The sequence below is a fragment of the Cupressus sempervirens genome, chromosome 2 (genome assembly GCF_028749045.1).
Source record: "Cupressus sempervirens isolate cs-2001-9-10 chromosome 2, ASM2874904v1, whole genome shotgun sequence".
Taxonomy (NCBI): domain Eukaryota; kingdom Viridiplantae; phylum Streptophyta; class Pinopsida; order Cupressales; family Cupressaceae; genus Cupressus; species Cupressus sempervirens.
In genome coordinates, this window is record NC_143119.1 from 676,789,737 (window position 1) to 676,807,528 (window position 17,792).

General features: G+C 37.0%; 1 protein-coding gene across 1 annotated transcript in view; it reads left to right on the top strand.

Moving 5' to 3' along the window:
* LOC149575173 (Mitochondrial import inner membrane translocase subunit Tim17/Tim22/Tim23 family protein) overlaps positions 1 to 17,792 on the top strand; it is a 142,340-nt gene that overhangs the window by 17,480 nt on the left and 107,068 nt on the right. The window contains exons 2-4 of the mRNA XM_089815025.1: positions 13,720 to 13,859; positions 14,030 to 14,129; positions 14,247 to 14,345. Coding sequence (XP_089671151.1) covers positions 13,720 to 13,859; positions 14,030 to 14,129; positions 14,247 to 14,345 — 339 coding nt within the window. The remainder of the gene's footprint in view (positions 1 to 13,719; positions 13,860 to 14,029; positions 14,130 to 14,246; positions 14,346 to 17,792) is intronic.

Genomic DNA, 17,792 nt, shown 5'->3' on the forward strand with positions numbered 1-17,792 from the left:
CAGCAAGTACCATGAAATATATCAGACTTCATCGGGTGTTTGGATTGCTTTGTCAAGCCCCTACAATTATCATATATCTGGACACATGCCATTTTGAAGCCAATTCAACATATACTGAGGATAAATATCATGCCCTGGTGGAGCAATGCAATCATAATGCTCAGGACATCACTATCAGTACATAGAATGAAGATATTCAGCCAAGAACATACACAGACTTCGGAATACATATGAGACATCATGAGAATATGAGGATGAATATTCATATGTGATTGGATGGAGACACATAAATCCATGGACAGATGCCATAAAAGTTGAAAGCATACACAGCGGTGAAGTCAAACAATAGCATGAGGAAATAGGTCCGTCTACAATGGCTCATGATATCAACTCTATTAAACCTTAGTGCGATGAAATTATTCAGTATTTTATCCAATACAAACACCTTGAATCAATGAGCCGGCAGATATGGAGGTCACAAGTCTTCAGAAGTTCAACTATATAGACACCAATAATGGAGTTGGAGTTCTACGACAATTGTTAATACATCAGCAGCGATAGATTCAAAATATTGAGCATGTCAAAGACAATCAACAAAAGAAGCATGTGAGCAATAAGAGGAGTCACGTCTTGCAGTTGTTCCAACCTTCTATGAATGGAGTTAGCACTTGTATTGTTTGCGATGCTCATAAATGTGTCAAAAAACTTTGCCGATGAAGTCCAAAAAGTCCGCACTTTGATAGGAGCATATTCTTGTGCAGTGTGATTATTGTTAAGGATTGGACATTATATTTGATATGAATAGACCTAGATTAAAATATATATGTTTGTGATAATACATACACACACATATAAATATATATATACACACTCTATTGTTTTACATATATATAAAAAATTGTATAGATTATTATTATGTCACAATATATTTATATATATTCTTATATATACCAAAGGAAGTATAAGGTATCGGCAGATTAGTATAAATTGGCAATTAATGTTCATGAGGCTGATACTCTAAGGAGAGTCACGATCATGAAAGGCTGTGACTCCCCATGGCATTTGCCATGGGGGAAGTCGCAACCTTTCATGACCATGACCCTTGGATGTCATATTTATTAAGACCAATGGTTGTTGCAGAAGACAATCAATAACTAAGGCATTTAGTTGATACAACAGTCATCACAATTCATTGTATCAGAGAAATCGATCAAATCAGAATTCACATTCAGGGATTTTGATAAGTATCAAAAGCATACTTCAATAATCAGTACACAGGTCTGATCAAACACAGGTTAGATTATTCTCTAGAAAAAGATCTTTAATTAACATTCATGAAGCTGACTGACTATCTTGAACAGCAATTTATCGAGTTCAATTAAGTCAGCTATACTGATCATAGCATAAAAGTTCTTCATCTCTGATCCACAACAAACACAGATTGTTCATAGTCCAGGACTGCCCATTTGCTATATTGGAGGTTTATGCAATTGGTTAGAATCCAGATCATCTTATCACGTAGTTTATGTCTGAGCGATTTGCTAGTATATATACCCAACTCTGATTGGAAAACCTCTAAAACCAGACCACATGGAACTTATATATTGCTAAGTCTGCATCTTTGTTTTCAGCAAGTACCGTGAAATATATCAGAACTTCATCGGGTGTTTGGATTGCTTTGGCAGGCCCCTACTCTTCATCTGATCACGTAGTTTATGTCTGAGCGATTTGCTAGTATATATACCCAACTCTGATTGGAAAACCTCTAAAACCAGACCACATGGACTTATACATTGCTAAGTCTGCATCTTTTTCTTCAGCAAGTACCGTGAAATATATCAGAACTTCATTGGGTGTTTGGATTGCTTTGGCAAGCCCCTACAATTATCATATATCTGGACATATGTCATTTCAAAGCCAACTCAATATATACTGAGGATAAATATCATGCCCTGGTGGAGCAATGCAGTCATAATGCTCAGGACATCACTATCAGTACATAGAATGACAATGAAGACATTCAGCCAAGAACATACAAAGACTTCAGAATACATCTGAGATATCATCAGAATATGAGGATGAATATTGATATGTGATTAGATGGAGACGCATGAATCCATGGAGAGATGCCGTAAAAAGTTGAAAGCATACACAACGGTGAAGTCAAACAATAGCATGACGAAATAGGTCCATCTACAGTGGCTCACGATATCAACACTATTAAACATAAGTGTGATGAAATTGTTCAGTATTCCATCCAATATAAACACCTTGAATCAATGAGCCGACAGATATGGAGGTCACAAGTCTTCAGAAGTTCAAGTGTATACATGCCAATAATGGAGATGGAGTTCTATGGCAATTGTTAATACATCGGCAGCGATAGAGTCAAAATATCGAGCATGTCAAAGACAATCAACGAAAGAAGCATGTGAGCAATAAGAGGAATCGCGTCTTGCGGTTGTTCTAACCTTCTGTGAATGGAGTTAGCACTTATGTCGTTTGTGATGCTCATAAATGTGTCAAAAAACTTTGCCGATGATGTCCAAAAAGTCTGCACTATGATAGGAGCATATTCTTGTGCAGTGCGATTATAGTTAAGGATTGGGCATTATATTTGATATGAATAGACCTAGATTATAATTAAAATGTTACCAATCTATTAGCGGTGGCCACTTATTAATTTTGAAGAGGTGCAATTATAGTTAAAAGGGATTAAATAAATTGAAAGGATGTAGTTATTAAAAGATGTCTTTTGGAAAGACAAGAAATCCATACACACACACACACACACACACACATAGATATGGAGTTTATTCAAAAAAGAAGAGAACACATTCGATAAAAAACACATTCGACATTCATTTATTTATTTGGATGGAGAAATAAAGAGCAGAATATGACTTTGTAATATATTCTGATAGTATATTTCAATGATTTATAAAGGCCTTTGCTTTTTGATTATTTAAATAGCATGGAGAATTAAATTGTAGTTTATTGGTCCTTTAATGAATTTTCAATTCTTTAAACAATTAATGTCAGATAAGTTGACGCAGCGCAAGGTAGGAGAATCTCCAGAGGAGATGTCCTAGCCCCCAACAAATAACCACACAATGGAAACACAACAACAATGCAAGATTTGATATCAAGTCACAATAATTTATTCATAGATATAACTGTTACATGCAATGTGCCGGGCTATGAGGCCTTCTTGGTTATGGCCAAATACAAAGCAATTACAATAATAGTTCTGCAAGATCCCTCAAGATCCAACCCAAACACTAGCTTGTCCAAATCTATATTTTGGTAGAAACCTCCAAGGAAGATCTCAACTTGTGCTCGCAAGCCCTCCAAACAATCTCCTTGTTTTCCAAGCCGCAGCTACTAGCTTTTCTCAAACTTTATCCAAGGTCCAAGTATAAACTGCCTCACATTTGGCACTCTGTCCACACACTCACAACTCCACCACAATCCTGCTGTAAACTACCTCGCATTCGATGCTCTATCCACAAACTCAAGAAAACTCGCCCTTCAGTTGCTCCCATACTCACTCCTTCGAATGAATGAATCACTCCATGAATGAATGAATAAAAGACTCCACAAGACCCCCTACTTTTACCCAAGTCACAAGTCAGCCTAGCAATTACAAATTAAAATAAACCCCTCATATTAAATATATGTTGAGCCACAAGTTGGCCACAACACAAATTAAATACCCGTACATAAATTAAATGCCAAAAGTTGGCTCACAGACAACTTGGCACCAACAGAAATCAAGCCCAAGCCGAGTGTCAGCAAAACCAAGCTGAGCACCAGTAAATTCCCAAGCATTGCCGAGATCCAAGACCATGCCAAGTTCCATAGACCATACCGAGCTCCAAGACCATGTCGAGATCCCAGAGCATGCCGAGCACCAATCCTTCTTCGACCGGGTAGCAATTCAAGCACCCTCCAAAGCAACTATAGAGCCTCCTCCCATGAACTCCAAAGTAGTCACCGAGCAAGCCCAAGATGCTACTGCATCATAAGTGGACGAGGTCAAATATGGCATTTAAAACTCAATCATCGCAGATATTGTGAAATATTTAATTGTTTCTGAATTTGTGTCCAATTTGTCTCCTCGACCTTAGGAGTTAAAGCACAATTTGGACTAGTTTAGAATTGCATATATATATTTGATCCATCGCATCTTGATTATTAAACTGTTTATAGTGTATGTACATAGAACATTATAAAGTTGTTCATTATAATCTTCATTGTAGTTGACTTTGTTGCCCGAAGTAACTAAAGCACTAGTCTTTTATCATTTGAAGTCAGAAAATCTATAACTTCCTTCTTGCAAATCTCAAATCCATTGTTAAAACCTTATATAAAACATTTATTTCAAATTATCACATAACTCCATATTAATCGAGTTCAAAGACCTTGCTTGTCGGAGAACTCCAAAGCTTAAATTCGCTATAGAAAAGACTCGAACCAACAATTAGTGTTTGACGTGAAGGTCCACTCACTTGGTTGTAATGAAGCCTAAAGTGCAGGGGAATCAAGCTGATTCTTGTTCACTGGCCATAATTGATTGTGGAATCTTGTTGGAGAATTGGCAGGCTCTTGGATTCCCAATTTGTGGTTTTGGGAACCAACAGTGGACTTTATGTTGTGACTCCATGATCCTATCATGTTGAGAGATTCTGTGACAATTTTTTTTCTCACAATTGGGTGAAGCCATTTTTAGTGTCATGTTGAGATATTCCACGACTCGAGTATTTGGTAGGATATCTACTTTGTTAAGAGGTAGAGTTGAAGTTTGGTAGTTGTAGGAGCTATCTGCTAAATCTGTGATGGTTGCATTTTTACATATAGGTTGTGTCCTATTGTCTGTTGTCGTCAACATTTATTCCTTCCTTGTGATCGAGTGAATTAAGACTATGAAGAGTCTTTTACTTTGATTGGCTCACTTAATTGAAGAGTCTTGTCTATTTGGTTTCAAATGATGAAGACCATAAAGAGTCTTAAATGTTAGCATATGAATGTTCACTCTTGTAATTGTCACCAGTTTATGTGTTGTGATAGTCAAGCATCAAAGCGTCTTCTATTCATTATATTGACAATCAGACTTAAAGAGTCGAGTGGTTTATATATTCTAAAAGACTTTCTTGTACTTCGAAGAGTTGTGTGTATGCAATTGAACAACTTTGGAATGCTGAAGATGCATATCATTGAAAGGCTCGACAACTTGTTTGTTTCTTGTGATTGTGATGTAGAGCCTAGTATGGTATCTTCCATGCAAGTTGGGTGTTAGTTATCACATTTTCTTGGAACGGGTATGGATGACTCAACATCATTTATATTAAGTAGGAGATATTCCCACAATGAGTCAAATTGTGATATTGCTATCTAGATTTAGCTGTGTAGTTTTTTGCTACGGGTCAATGGGTATGACTTAGTTAAATCTTGATAGCAATATCGCAATCATTTATATTATTTTCTCTTTGCTGTAGGCGGTTGTTTGTTTAGTCAGTCGTTCATGTTCTTGGGGTGACTATTAGCTGGGTTCTTCTTCTAGTGGTGAATATTTAAAGTATTGTGTGATAAATAGATGATTTCACAGGTTACACATATGATCTTGCAGGTCTAAAATTGTTGAGTTGTGCATTCTATGTATTTCTTATTGCGTATTTGCAAACTTAGAGGAGTTATAATAATATTGTGAGCTCTGTATTCATACAATTGGTTTTTTGATTAATAAAAGAGACAATTTGATGTGGTTGGGTTTTTCCCCTCAAGTTGGAGAGTTTTCCCTAGATAACTTTTGTGTTTTTTGTGTTTAAGTTTTTTGCTTTTTTGTTCTATCCATGTGATTGCTCTAGATCCTAAACTGAAAACATACTCAAATGTAGATCTTTTGTCATTAGTGGAACTTCCCCAATTTGAGTCTATAAAGCCAATAAGTTTTAAATCACAACTTCTGTTGTACAAAAGCCCAAAATCAGAAGTGCCCTTCACATAATGTACCACACTCTTTGCTGCTACCCAATGATCACCCTTGGTGGCTATCATGAAGCTTGAAATGTAGCTAACTATAAAACTGAGGTTAGTCCTAGTAGTAGTAAGATAGATGAGACTTCCCACCCATTGTCTTTATGCTGATTTGCTCACTATAGGTAAATCTAATTTGGCTATCAATTTCAACCCTTTCTTCCTCTGAAGCTTGTGTGTTGGCCTCTTTTGCAGCTTTTAGCTGGGCCTCACGGGCCTTCCCTTTTTCTTGCCTCAGCTGCTCCTCCATGGAATCATGTTCCCTTTTGAGATGCTCCCACATCCAGAGACCCTCTCTTTTCTTCTTCCCTTCTTCTTGGAGGCGCAATTCAACCTCCCTTTGTTCTACCTCCTTTGTTCTCTTCTTGGAGGTGCAATTCAGCCTCTTGTTTTTCTTCTTCAAAGGCAGCCTAGGCTGCCGACATATCCCGATCTACCTCTTCCTTCTCCTAAGCAAAGTCGATCCCCCTTGGAGAGCTAGGTGCTTCTTCCATAAGCACATCTTGGATGTTTGTTTGCGATGGGTCCTCCAAGTTTGTTATATCAGGATGATCTGGGGTGGGAGAATCTTCTCCAACTTCCACTGGTTGCTCGGTATTCCCTTCCCTGGAGAGGCTTGCAACAACGCCCTTGGGGCCTTTATTCTTTTGTTTCCTCGTCTTTGTGACCAGGCGGGGACCCTCATCCTCCGCCGTCTTTGCCTCAAGATCCACTTGAATTGACTTCATCCTTGGGGTTTCATGGACAATTGATAGGGTATTGCTGAGAGAAGTGGGGGTTCTTGCCATATTTTCTTGTACAACCGCCCCAATCTTTTGAATTCCTCTAGCTTTTTCCTTGCTTGGTAATCTCGGTAGCGGGCTCCTCTTGTATTTCTAGTTGAGCTTGGGGTTCGTCGACCTACTATTTCCCTTTATCCTGGCCTTGTGGCTGACGAGATAAGGATGGAGCTTCATTGTGCTCTTTAGGAAGAGTGATGCTTTTGGGACAAGTTGTGCCAAAAATGCTAGAGACTTTGTGCAATCACCTCCTGTGTTGTCTCCTCTATTATCACGGTCTCATTTGTATCGTAGTCCATGGGTAGGAGAAGAATACCTTCTGTTTCTTGTAATACTCTTGTAGGTCCCTGTGGTGTTTGAAATTCCGTGTAAAATTGCGTAGCCTAAAATCCTCCATCTGTTTGGCCGTCATCCGGTTGTAATTCTTCCGCACATCAAAATTACTGGGGAGATTTGCCTAGTAATCCTCTAGTTGTGCAACATGGAACTTCTTGCCAACATTTGAGCATCCAACTCGACCAAAATAATCAAAATCTTGCCTTTGTACGTAAAACCTTTCAAAATGGTAGGTCACTTATTCCTTTTCGGCCTCCTTGGCCTGGGTCAGGGTACAAAAGTATAATCCACAACAAATGGGAAAGGAGATACCCATGACTTTCTTTATTACACAATCTTGGTGGAATTCCAATGCCTGTGGTCAAAATTCCAGCAGAATCACTTGGTTAGTGCAAACCCAGGGAAGCATGAACGGTTGTCCACTATATTGTGCCACTCGAATATACGTGAATTTCCGGTACTCAATGAAATAAGCTTCAATGTCCACTGACAAAAGAAGGGTTCTATGAGTGATGAACCAATCGTTACCTTGTACATAATGCTGAAAGAAACTATCAAATGGTAGCTTCAGATAGTACTCCCATGGGGAGCGACTGTCCTCACTTAAGGTCATTGTCATAACTCCATATGTAACAAGGCCCAAAAGCTCGCGTTTGCCGAGTAGTGAGCCACACTAGGTAGGTTGTCATGAATGTTTTGTCTCCCTCACTTTGGTCTTCCGACTTAGCTAGATATTCTCACAGTGTTTTAAGTTGATTTTTGATGGTGTGCAAAACAAGTTTAGCCTAATCAAATTGGATGGTATTGGTAGTAACGGATCAATCCCTAGATTTTCCCTTGAACAACTCCAAATTCCTTCATCGCTACATCCCTTTTTGGTGCTTGGGGATCTTGGACCTCCACACAATGGAAGAATTGACTCACTGCCTCCTTGTCAGTGGCTACGAAAGGGTCACCTGAGGCCTGAGTGATCATGTGTCTTTCTTGATTATACCATTGCGCATATAGAACTACCATCTCTAGAGAATGGACAACATAGGGAATGTACCCAACCTATACGATACCGCTAGCAACAATAATCATGGCCATTGGGTCTCCTTGTCTTTCTCTCTCTAATAGATTTTCATAGAGTGCTTGGAGCTCCTTCCATTCCTCGATGTCTGTTCCTGTAATATAGTACAGAGAGGTGTCCACCTTAGCGGGACATAGAGCCTTCTTGTCTAGATACTTGAGGACTAGCAGTAGCTTCTTGAATTCCTTTTCTGCCTTGGTCCTTCTGGACATTTTGTCTCCCTCCCTTTGGTCTTTCGGCTTAGCTAGATATTCCTATAGCATTTTAAGTTGACTTTTGATGTTGTGCGAAATAAGTTTGGCCCAATCAAATTGGATGGTATTGGTAGTAATGGATGCAATGAAGTAATACATCCATAGGGAAAACTTGTAGGCATGAGGTTCCCCAAAATCTTGCACAGACAACATATGCAAAAATGAACTGGTACAATAAAATCAGCTTGGGGCAAGGAGAGAGGGACATCTTTTGCTTTCTTACCTTAGCTTCTTTAAACAACTCCCATTGATCAATCCCTAGACTTTCCCTTCAACAACTCCAAATTCCTTCATTGATACATCCCCTTCTGGTGCTTGGGCATCTTGGAGCTCCACACAATGGAAGCTTTGATTCATTGCTTCCTTGTCAATGGCTATGAAAGGGTCACTCGAGGCCCGAGTGATCATGCATCTTTCCTGATTATATTGTTGCGCATATAGAACTACCATCTCTAGACAATGGACAACATAGGGAAAGTACCTAGGCTATACGATATCGCTAGCAACAATAATCATGGCCATCGACTTTCCTTGTCTTTCTCTTTCTAATAGATTTTCTTAGAGCGCCTGGAGCTCCTTCCATTCCCCGATATCTGTGCCTATAATATACTAGTGTTCACCTTAGCGAGACGTAGAGCCTTGTCGTTCCGATACTTGAGGACTAGCGGTAGCTTCTCGAATTCTTTTTCTGCCTTGGTCCTTCTAGCGGAGGAACCAATGTCCTGAACAACCACAGATTCGCTTGATGATACCATGGTTCCATGTGAGCATCAAACGTCAATTAGTGATCTAATTAATAAATACAAGAGTTTGTTTGGTTTTTGGACTTTAGGGTTGTCTTTCTCGTTCTTACAACAAACGATTATGAGGGAGGCCCCCGAAGCACGAGACCCAAATGAAGTTTGCTGGTACTTAACAGAACATGGGATCCATAAAACTGTACCTTGCAAGAGATTAACTTTACCAAATGAAAAGTGGAATGGTAGTTGCAAAAGTCCAAGAACCTATGATATAAACAAATCATTAGAAAGAAAAGATCTTGCCTTATTAAAAATCCTTTTTTTGGAATCTTGACATCACACTGCGCGAGAAGAAAACCTAGTGATATAGATCACAATGCCAGTCTATCCTATCACCACGGAAGGATAAACATTTAATGCTCACATGTGTGACATGTAAGGACCATGACATGATGTATGTGCATGTGTGTTGCCCAAAAGGACGTGATACGACAACCGTTTTAATTTCAAATGAGCAACATATTTGAAGTGGTGTTGTGAGATGCTCTACCCGAGATAGAGCAGTTGCTTGAGTTGATAGAAAGAAAAGGAAACCACCACTTGCCACCACCAAGGCCATTTGGAGACGCTGCCAATGCAACATTGTTGAACCACCACTTCTCCGCCAAAGCGAAGGCCCACACAAAGGGGAATTTGGACAATTACCTTCTCCTTCACGGAACTTAGCCCTTCAAATAACGTAATCGAACCCACAGAATCATGCAAACGTATGTTCTTGATTTCAGTAATTAGGAATGGGCATATACAACTTAATTACTGAGACTATGTCCTGGGTAGAGCCGAACGGCCAAGAGAACAATAGGGGTGTACAAAAACACACCCCGTAACTCAAAAAGAAAAATACGCAAAACCCACAACTGCGACACGGGTCCCTCAACAACAAATGGCACCTTGCAAGGGCACACAACAAGCGAGGGAAAACCCCCCTCCACAAACACCGAACCACGGAAATGCATTTGACTGAAAAAGGGTCATGCAAGAGTGCCCTAGTTGATGCTTGCGATAAGGACAATTTGAACTGCCTCTTGCAAAACGAGGGTAGAGCCAAAAAGGAGGCCCTGCATTGACAAAAACACAAACCAAAGGACACCCCACAAACCTAAAAAAATGAAGACAAGATCACCACGCAAACAACGACAATAGGATACAAAAGTTTAGAACAAGAAGCGAGGAAAAGATCACCAACATGAAGTCGCAACGCCACGCTCACACCACCTAGAATGCTCATGCTCAATGACAACCACCACTTCAGTGAAATTAAGAATATTACAATGTTCTGAGTATATAAAACCCACCTAGAGCGATTTCGCAGAACACAATTAATCACAAGGTAAAAAGTAAAATGAAGCCTTTTGCTGTCTTATAGAGCCCAGTAATTATTGCATTTAGGGTACATTAATTACTTTTACCTTTTTGGGTGAGTTTTTACCACATGTCAGACCAAGGATCCTTAGAATTCCTTCCCACCATGTTGAGAATCACAAGGAGAGCAAAACCCACACAACTCGAAATCTGACATTCTTTAGTCCATTTCTTTCAAACCCAATGCCATAGGGGAGGCAGAGAAATCCTTTCACTTCAGAAACACAACAAGGACTGTCATCCCAAACAAGGGAAGCGGGAACTGAGAACTAAGAACCGGAAACAACCAAAAGATGCCCCAAATAGGACACGACAAAAAGTGAAAAGAGGGACCCAAGTTTTTGCTTACAAGGAGGGACGGGTATACAGGACATAACAAGTCTTAGTGTAATGTGCCTATCAAAATAGGATTTAACAATAAATAACCAATTAAATAATATAATTATTTAAATAAATGATAACAAAGAAAATAAATATTAAATAGAAATAGATTAACAATATAATATAAATAAACATTATATATAATATTATAATACAAATTTTCATATTTATTTAAAGAGGGACATCAATAAACAATCAAAGGAATACATTATAGTTAATAAATAATAGTCAAGCATAACATAATCATGTAAATTATCTAAGTCATAAGGTTCAGTGATGCCAAATAAACGCAGGTATGCGGTCACGGATAATCACAAGAGTATATCAAAGACAACCATTATAGATCCTTTCAGATACATGACAGTCACAAGATTCGATGCCTATCGTGACTGATAATACGATGAGTAGTTAACAAAGAGAAATCGCTAAAGAATATGCCAATTAGAATATGAGGGCAAAAACCAAGGATTAAGACATCAACATGGCAAATGAATCCTTTGATCCAATAGAATCATAAGGGATAGACAATGATGCTAAGAACAAGATAAGTCTTAGATGCAAATAAAAGATGCGGTGTTGGAATATAAACAAATTAACAAACATTAGTATTCAGGTTTATTTCTGAATTCTTCTCCATTTCCAATATGATTATTCCATATTTCATTTTCCTATTTTCCTTCCTTCATCCATATCCCCTTTCAAATTAACTCCTCCCTTTTATATCTTATTTTGAGGGGGTCATAACTATTCATTACATGCCTCTTGAACTTTCATCAAACTTAATTAACTTGTAATTATTCTTAATTATTATTTAATTTTTTTAATAATATTTTAGTTTTATTAATTATGTATTATGAAATCCTGTTTCAGAAAGGAGACGTTACACATACAAGTACATATTGTAACCATAATAGGAAAATCAGTATTGAGAATAAATTGGCAAAACAAAGGATAAAGATTTAAAAAATTGTGATTTAATTGGAAAAGAATGTAGGGTTCCTGAAAAAATCACGCAACTGGAATTATATGAAAAAATACAGTTTATAGTTTTTGGAAAAATGAAAAAATTTGGACTGCTTTGATAAAATCACAATTATAGCCATTTGACTTTGAAAAAGACAGTTTTATTGGGCAATTTAATCAAATCCCAATCATGATTTTTTGAAGTTTGTAGTGGCAAGGGTAATTTTATTTTATTTGATTGTGAAAATCGTAGCTTGTTGGGGGTAAAAAATAACACCCGAGTGTGATTCTGGTTTGTTGATGATTTATCACTATTTTTGTGACTTTTGCTTCTTTGCATTGAATGATTACTGCAAAGTGAAATTTAGCTCAAGTAAATGAAGTTTTTTAATATATAAATATTTTCAAATACTTTTGGAGTACAAAACTCATGGACATCATCACATGATGGAATCATGAACTGTGGATGAGAGGACCTTGTGTTATTCATCCCAGTGTCACTACACCCAACATCACTAGCTCTATTAGGGGTCTTGTGCTTGTGTCTTAAGTAGGTCCCTGATGTTACTGCAAGTAAAGTAGCATTACTTGGGATCAGGACTAACATGGGAAACCAAAAGTATAATTATAATTCAGTTACTTTGGGAAAACTAAAGAAAATTTAGGGAAATACTGAAAAAATCACAATTTGAGAAAAAAACATTGTTTTTACTACTTAAAGCAAAATAAGGTAGAAACCACTTTTTTTTTTTTTCCATTTAACATGGACAAAAGCAATTTTCATTTTCTGGTTATTAAATTATGTGGGCAGCCTGTAGATGCCCACTGTAGTTTCAAAAAGCAAAAACTAAGGATTTTGAGGCCATAGTGTCCATAGCACATAACATTTTTAGTAATTTTGTCCCTTCTAACTAACCTCCAAATCTTCAAAATAATGCAGGTGGTGAGACCATAGAGCATAAGGAATCCCTGCCTAGATGTGAATGGAATGGATATTTGCTAAAGAATGTGTTCTCAAGTGTGCCATAAATTTTAATCAATCCAATGTCTGGCTACTTCGGTAAAATCCAAATATTTTGTAATAAAAATCAAATATGGTCATTTTTCTTTTGGCTTTTTAAGGGCCTATTATATTGCCAGGTCTGGCTGGTGGGACTTACAAGACTGACAAATCTGTCAGAAACTTGCTGAAACTCGTGGATGACTCTGCAGGCCTTATGTGACCTGCCCTGTCTTGGGACTTGGGAAGTTTGGCAGTTGCATGACAAGTCTTGTAACTATGCTAGCATTACACCAAACCCAACCTCTCATGAGCTAAGAAATATCTCCTTGCTTCTTAGGCAGATATACATATTTTTGGAAATTTTGGATGTCTTGAATCTTGATCACTTTAAAGTGGCTTGTTACTTTAGAGGTGTGAGCAGGGATTTTTTTCTTCTTTTTAATTTAAAATTTTGATTTTTTTCATAAATTGGTTGGGCTTTTTCTTTTCTTAGTACTGTATCTTGCACTTGCATTTTATTCCAGACTGATGAAGTAGGTTTTGTAAAGAACCTCCAATTTCTAGTCATTGTCTTGTTATCTGGGCGCCTTCTAATTGTTTTCTTAATAGGAAATCCAAAATTTGATTACTGTTACAATCGTTTGTTTCTGAGAAACTCTTGCTGGAGCAGTTGATGTTTATGACTTTCTAAATACAATATCTTACAAAAGCTAAATTTGGATGACTGTTGCAGTTGCTTGTGTCTGAGAAAGATTTGATTGTAAGAGAAGAGGCTTGTCGAATTGGTTTGTTATTTGGTGGATTTACTGGATCTTTCCATGGTCTTCGTTGTTTGTTGAGAAAATTAAGGGGAAAAGAGACTCCTTTGAATGGGTAAGTGCTTATATTGCTCTGCATAGAGAGTGTTATGGTTGGCATCATGCCCTTGATTTACCTGATATTATTTAAATTTTAAAGGGTAGATTTCTACTTCGGGGACTAAATTGCAACTTTTGATGTCATTCATACAATTTATCATCACTAATGAAGCATAATGTGTTTAGATTTCTGGCAGGATCTGTGGCAGGACTGTCAGTGTTAGCTTTAGATGATCCTAGCCGAAGACGTACTCTGGCATTGTATCTTCTCGCTAGACTTGCACAGGCAATCGAATACACCCTTCATGCTTTTTACTGTTGCCCAGCTTTTCATCTTGATTTCTGTTGAGCTTGTTTTACTATTTTTTTGTTAAAGAGTTGTTTGTTCTGATTATGTTGTTAGTGTGCTTACAACTCTGCCAAGTCCAAAAATAGATTTCATTTTTGGGGAAGCCACTGGAGACACGGAGATTCTTTGTTGTTTGCCATATCATCTGCTCAGGTAAGGGAATTTCAGGAGTTTGACTGATTACTAATTTTTTATCTTTCTTTATAAAAATACTAAGCTAAATATCAAACTTGATCCATCTTTGGATGGTCTATTTTGTTCTATACATTTCCATTTAGCATGGTATTTCATTGTTAAATAGCCAGGTCCATTTTGGATATATGAGGCATGGACTGATTTGGAAATGAATAAAAATTATTCAATTTTTTAGAGTAAATGGAAATGAATCAGCTTGAACACATTATATTTTCCTGAATGTTTCAAAACAATAAAGAATCTTCATTTGCATAGAGTTCAACGTCAACCCCTTAGGAGAGGCTTCTTTTAATGTTCCTTTTTCCAATTTAATTAATTTTTCCTATTTATTATTTTTTCTAGTTTTTCCCAGTATATCTTGCTTGAGAATGGCTCAGGATGCAGAAACTGGTTGGGGCTGTCCTGTAGCTGTCCCCATTTAGTAATTTTCTGACCTAAATGTCTTGCGAATTTTGGGATGGGTACAGAATGGCCAAATGTCCCTAAGATGGCAATGTATGTTGCAGACTTCCCTTAACTGTTTTGGGGACGATTGGCCACCCCTTGTAATATTGACACATTTTTAATAAAAAAAGGCACAAGTTTTAATAAGGTGATTTATTATTGTTTTTTGTATGCTCCCATATCACTCTTAGCTCTAAAATAACAAAAAAAGGCCTCCTTATCTCATTTGAACTAATTTCTACATGCCATAAAGTTTTACAGGCAAGCTGGAACCAAAATAAATTATTTTGAGTAGGGTTTGAAGGTGTAGTTGGAAAAAGAATTATTGGTGGGCACTAAGGAGTGAGGGTAGGAAGTGAAAGAGGCAAAGGAATCTTCCATTTATGTTTTTATTTTCAAAGTTTAAAGGAAGATATGTATGATTTTTTTGTTCTTTTCAAATATTTTCAGTTTCCACTTACATATTATTTCATAATACAAAACAACATTAGTAGTCATGAGAGTAGTGAGCATGATGAGTTGGAAGAAAGAAATGAAAATAAAAATGTGATTTTTAAGGCCACTTGGAGGTTCATCAAGGTGTGGGAGTTCTATGGATGAAAATAGAGAGGCACAAAAATCCATTTGAGAGCATTGTTTGAAGTTGTCAAACCTTAAAGCAAAATGCCTCTCCTTGTTCCAGTAAAACTCTTCTAATTTGTGACAGCTCTAGACAAAGATATGTTTTTTTGTTGGTACTATGGTGTGGTTGTGCCACATTTGCAAAACCAATTTTAGAGGGAGCTCACAAGGGTATTATTAAAATAATATTGTAATATTGATATAATGGTCATTTTAGTTGGTTTTAGAGATTTCCTTTTGTCTCTCTTGTCTTTAGTTAGTGTTAGGAAACTTTCTTTCTGTCTTTTGGGCTCCTATTCTTGATTATTTCCATTATGGAAAGATCATCTTGTATTCTCTGTATTCTCTTGTGATCAATTCCATCACCATTTCAGTGTATCAAAGTGAGTTAAGTTTTTTGAGAAACTTTATTTAAAAAACAATCATAGGTATCTATATGAAGTTCTTTTCTAACTTTTTTTTTTCGAATTTCTTTTTTATAAAAAACGTGATTTTGTTTGTTGCAACTGCAGAAGGGTTTTTTCCTGGATTGAGAATCTTCACTAAGAGTTTCTAAGACCTGGTTATTTTTTTGGTTGTTTTTACCATGTGAAGTTTGCTGTTTTGCTGCACAAAGGGCTTTTGCTTTGTAAACTTCAAGGGTTTATTTAGAGGGTTTGAACATTGACGATTTCCTATCTACGATGAATCTGTTTTTTTTACACGATGACAATACCTTCAGCCACATGAAGATTTTTTGAGTTTATGATGATGTTGCACTTTGTTTCCCTAGACAACAACTCAGTATTTTTCCTGTGCAATAATTGTGTTACATGATTTTTCAAAAAATGTGGTTCTGTTGAAGGTTCTTCTGCCACACGAAGTCTGTTGTTGTACAGATTCTTTTTGCACAGTTTTGGCTAGAAATGTGGGACTTTGCGATGAAGTGCTTTGGGTATAGTGTGATTTTTTTTGTGTTTTCTAGTGTTTTGCTTGATTTTTTGAAAATTTGTGTGTTCTTTTTCTGCTGGAGGGTTTTCTGATTGTTTTTCTACAAAACATCATGGAAGTTTTTGGCATGTTTTTTTAAAAAAGAATCATGGCAAGTTTTACTCAATCTTTTTGAGTTCATGGGGTTTTGTTCTTTTTCCACAAAACGAAATATTTTGCCAAATCTTTCACCCAGCTGTGTAGGATTTCAACAGTGCATTGAGGATTTGGCAGTCTTCCACAAAATTGTGTTTCCATCTCATTTTTTTGGCAACTCTGGTAAAATTCATGCTTTCTTGTAGCTTGTTTTGGGTCGTACCTAGGGTTTCTAGGGTGAACAATGTTCTTTTGCAAAATCATGGATGCTGCTGCTTTTGATGATTTTTGACAAAATCATTGTTTTTCAGAACTGTGAAGTTTTGAAGCTAATCTAAGTGTCTCTAGATAAGAGAGGGATAACTTTGTTACTTGACATCATGTTGTGAGGATTATGGTAAACTTGGTCATCAGTATTATTTTAATTCACCTATTCAAACTTGAACCTAAAACTTTGCAGCATAATAATCTTTCAGCATCATAAGACATACGTCAGACCATTTAAAGTAAATGAGCAATAAACAATAAACAATGCATGCACACACATAACACTTCAGATTTTTGGTCTCATAGAAACCCTTGGTCAAAGGGAGAAACTGCGGTGGGGTTGACACCCACAACTTTTCACTATATTAGAAAAGATTTTCCTGTTAGGAGCGACAGATGTCACTTTTTGAGTGACTCACCTTGTTAGGAATGACTGTTACTTTGTTAAAAGTGTCTAGAGTCCTATTAAAGACTACTCTGTCAAAGGCTTTCAATCCCACTATTACAATGTTCACCTTGTTAAGGGGTGCATTGGTTCCCAAAACCGCAGATTGAAATCCTACGAGTCTTGCCAACTCGATGCTGGGATATCCAACCGGTTATGGCCAACTTGACGGGATTGATCGATGCAATCCAAATCCCTTGCATTTTTAGCTCTGTAAAACCAAGGCGGGTGTACCTAATCCTGGACAACAACCTTAAATCCAAGATACTTAAAGCAGATTAGTTAGAACACGAATACAACGAAAGTTTTCCAAATGACAAGAATTATAGAAAACCTCGCACTTGCAATTTATGAATTAATAATAATAAATGAAAATATGAATGTTTTTAAATAAGTACAAATTAATGCAACAAATGAATATATTAATTCTTTAGAGGGAAAGATATGAAATAATTGCCAGCTTATGGATTATGAATCAAGAGTAAAATAAAGACCAGTGCTTAATTAAATGGGCAAATAGAGTCAATATTATAAGTTGAAACATACAACTTTATAAAGTTCAA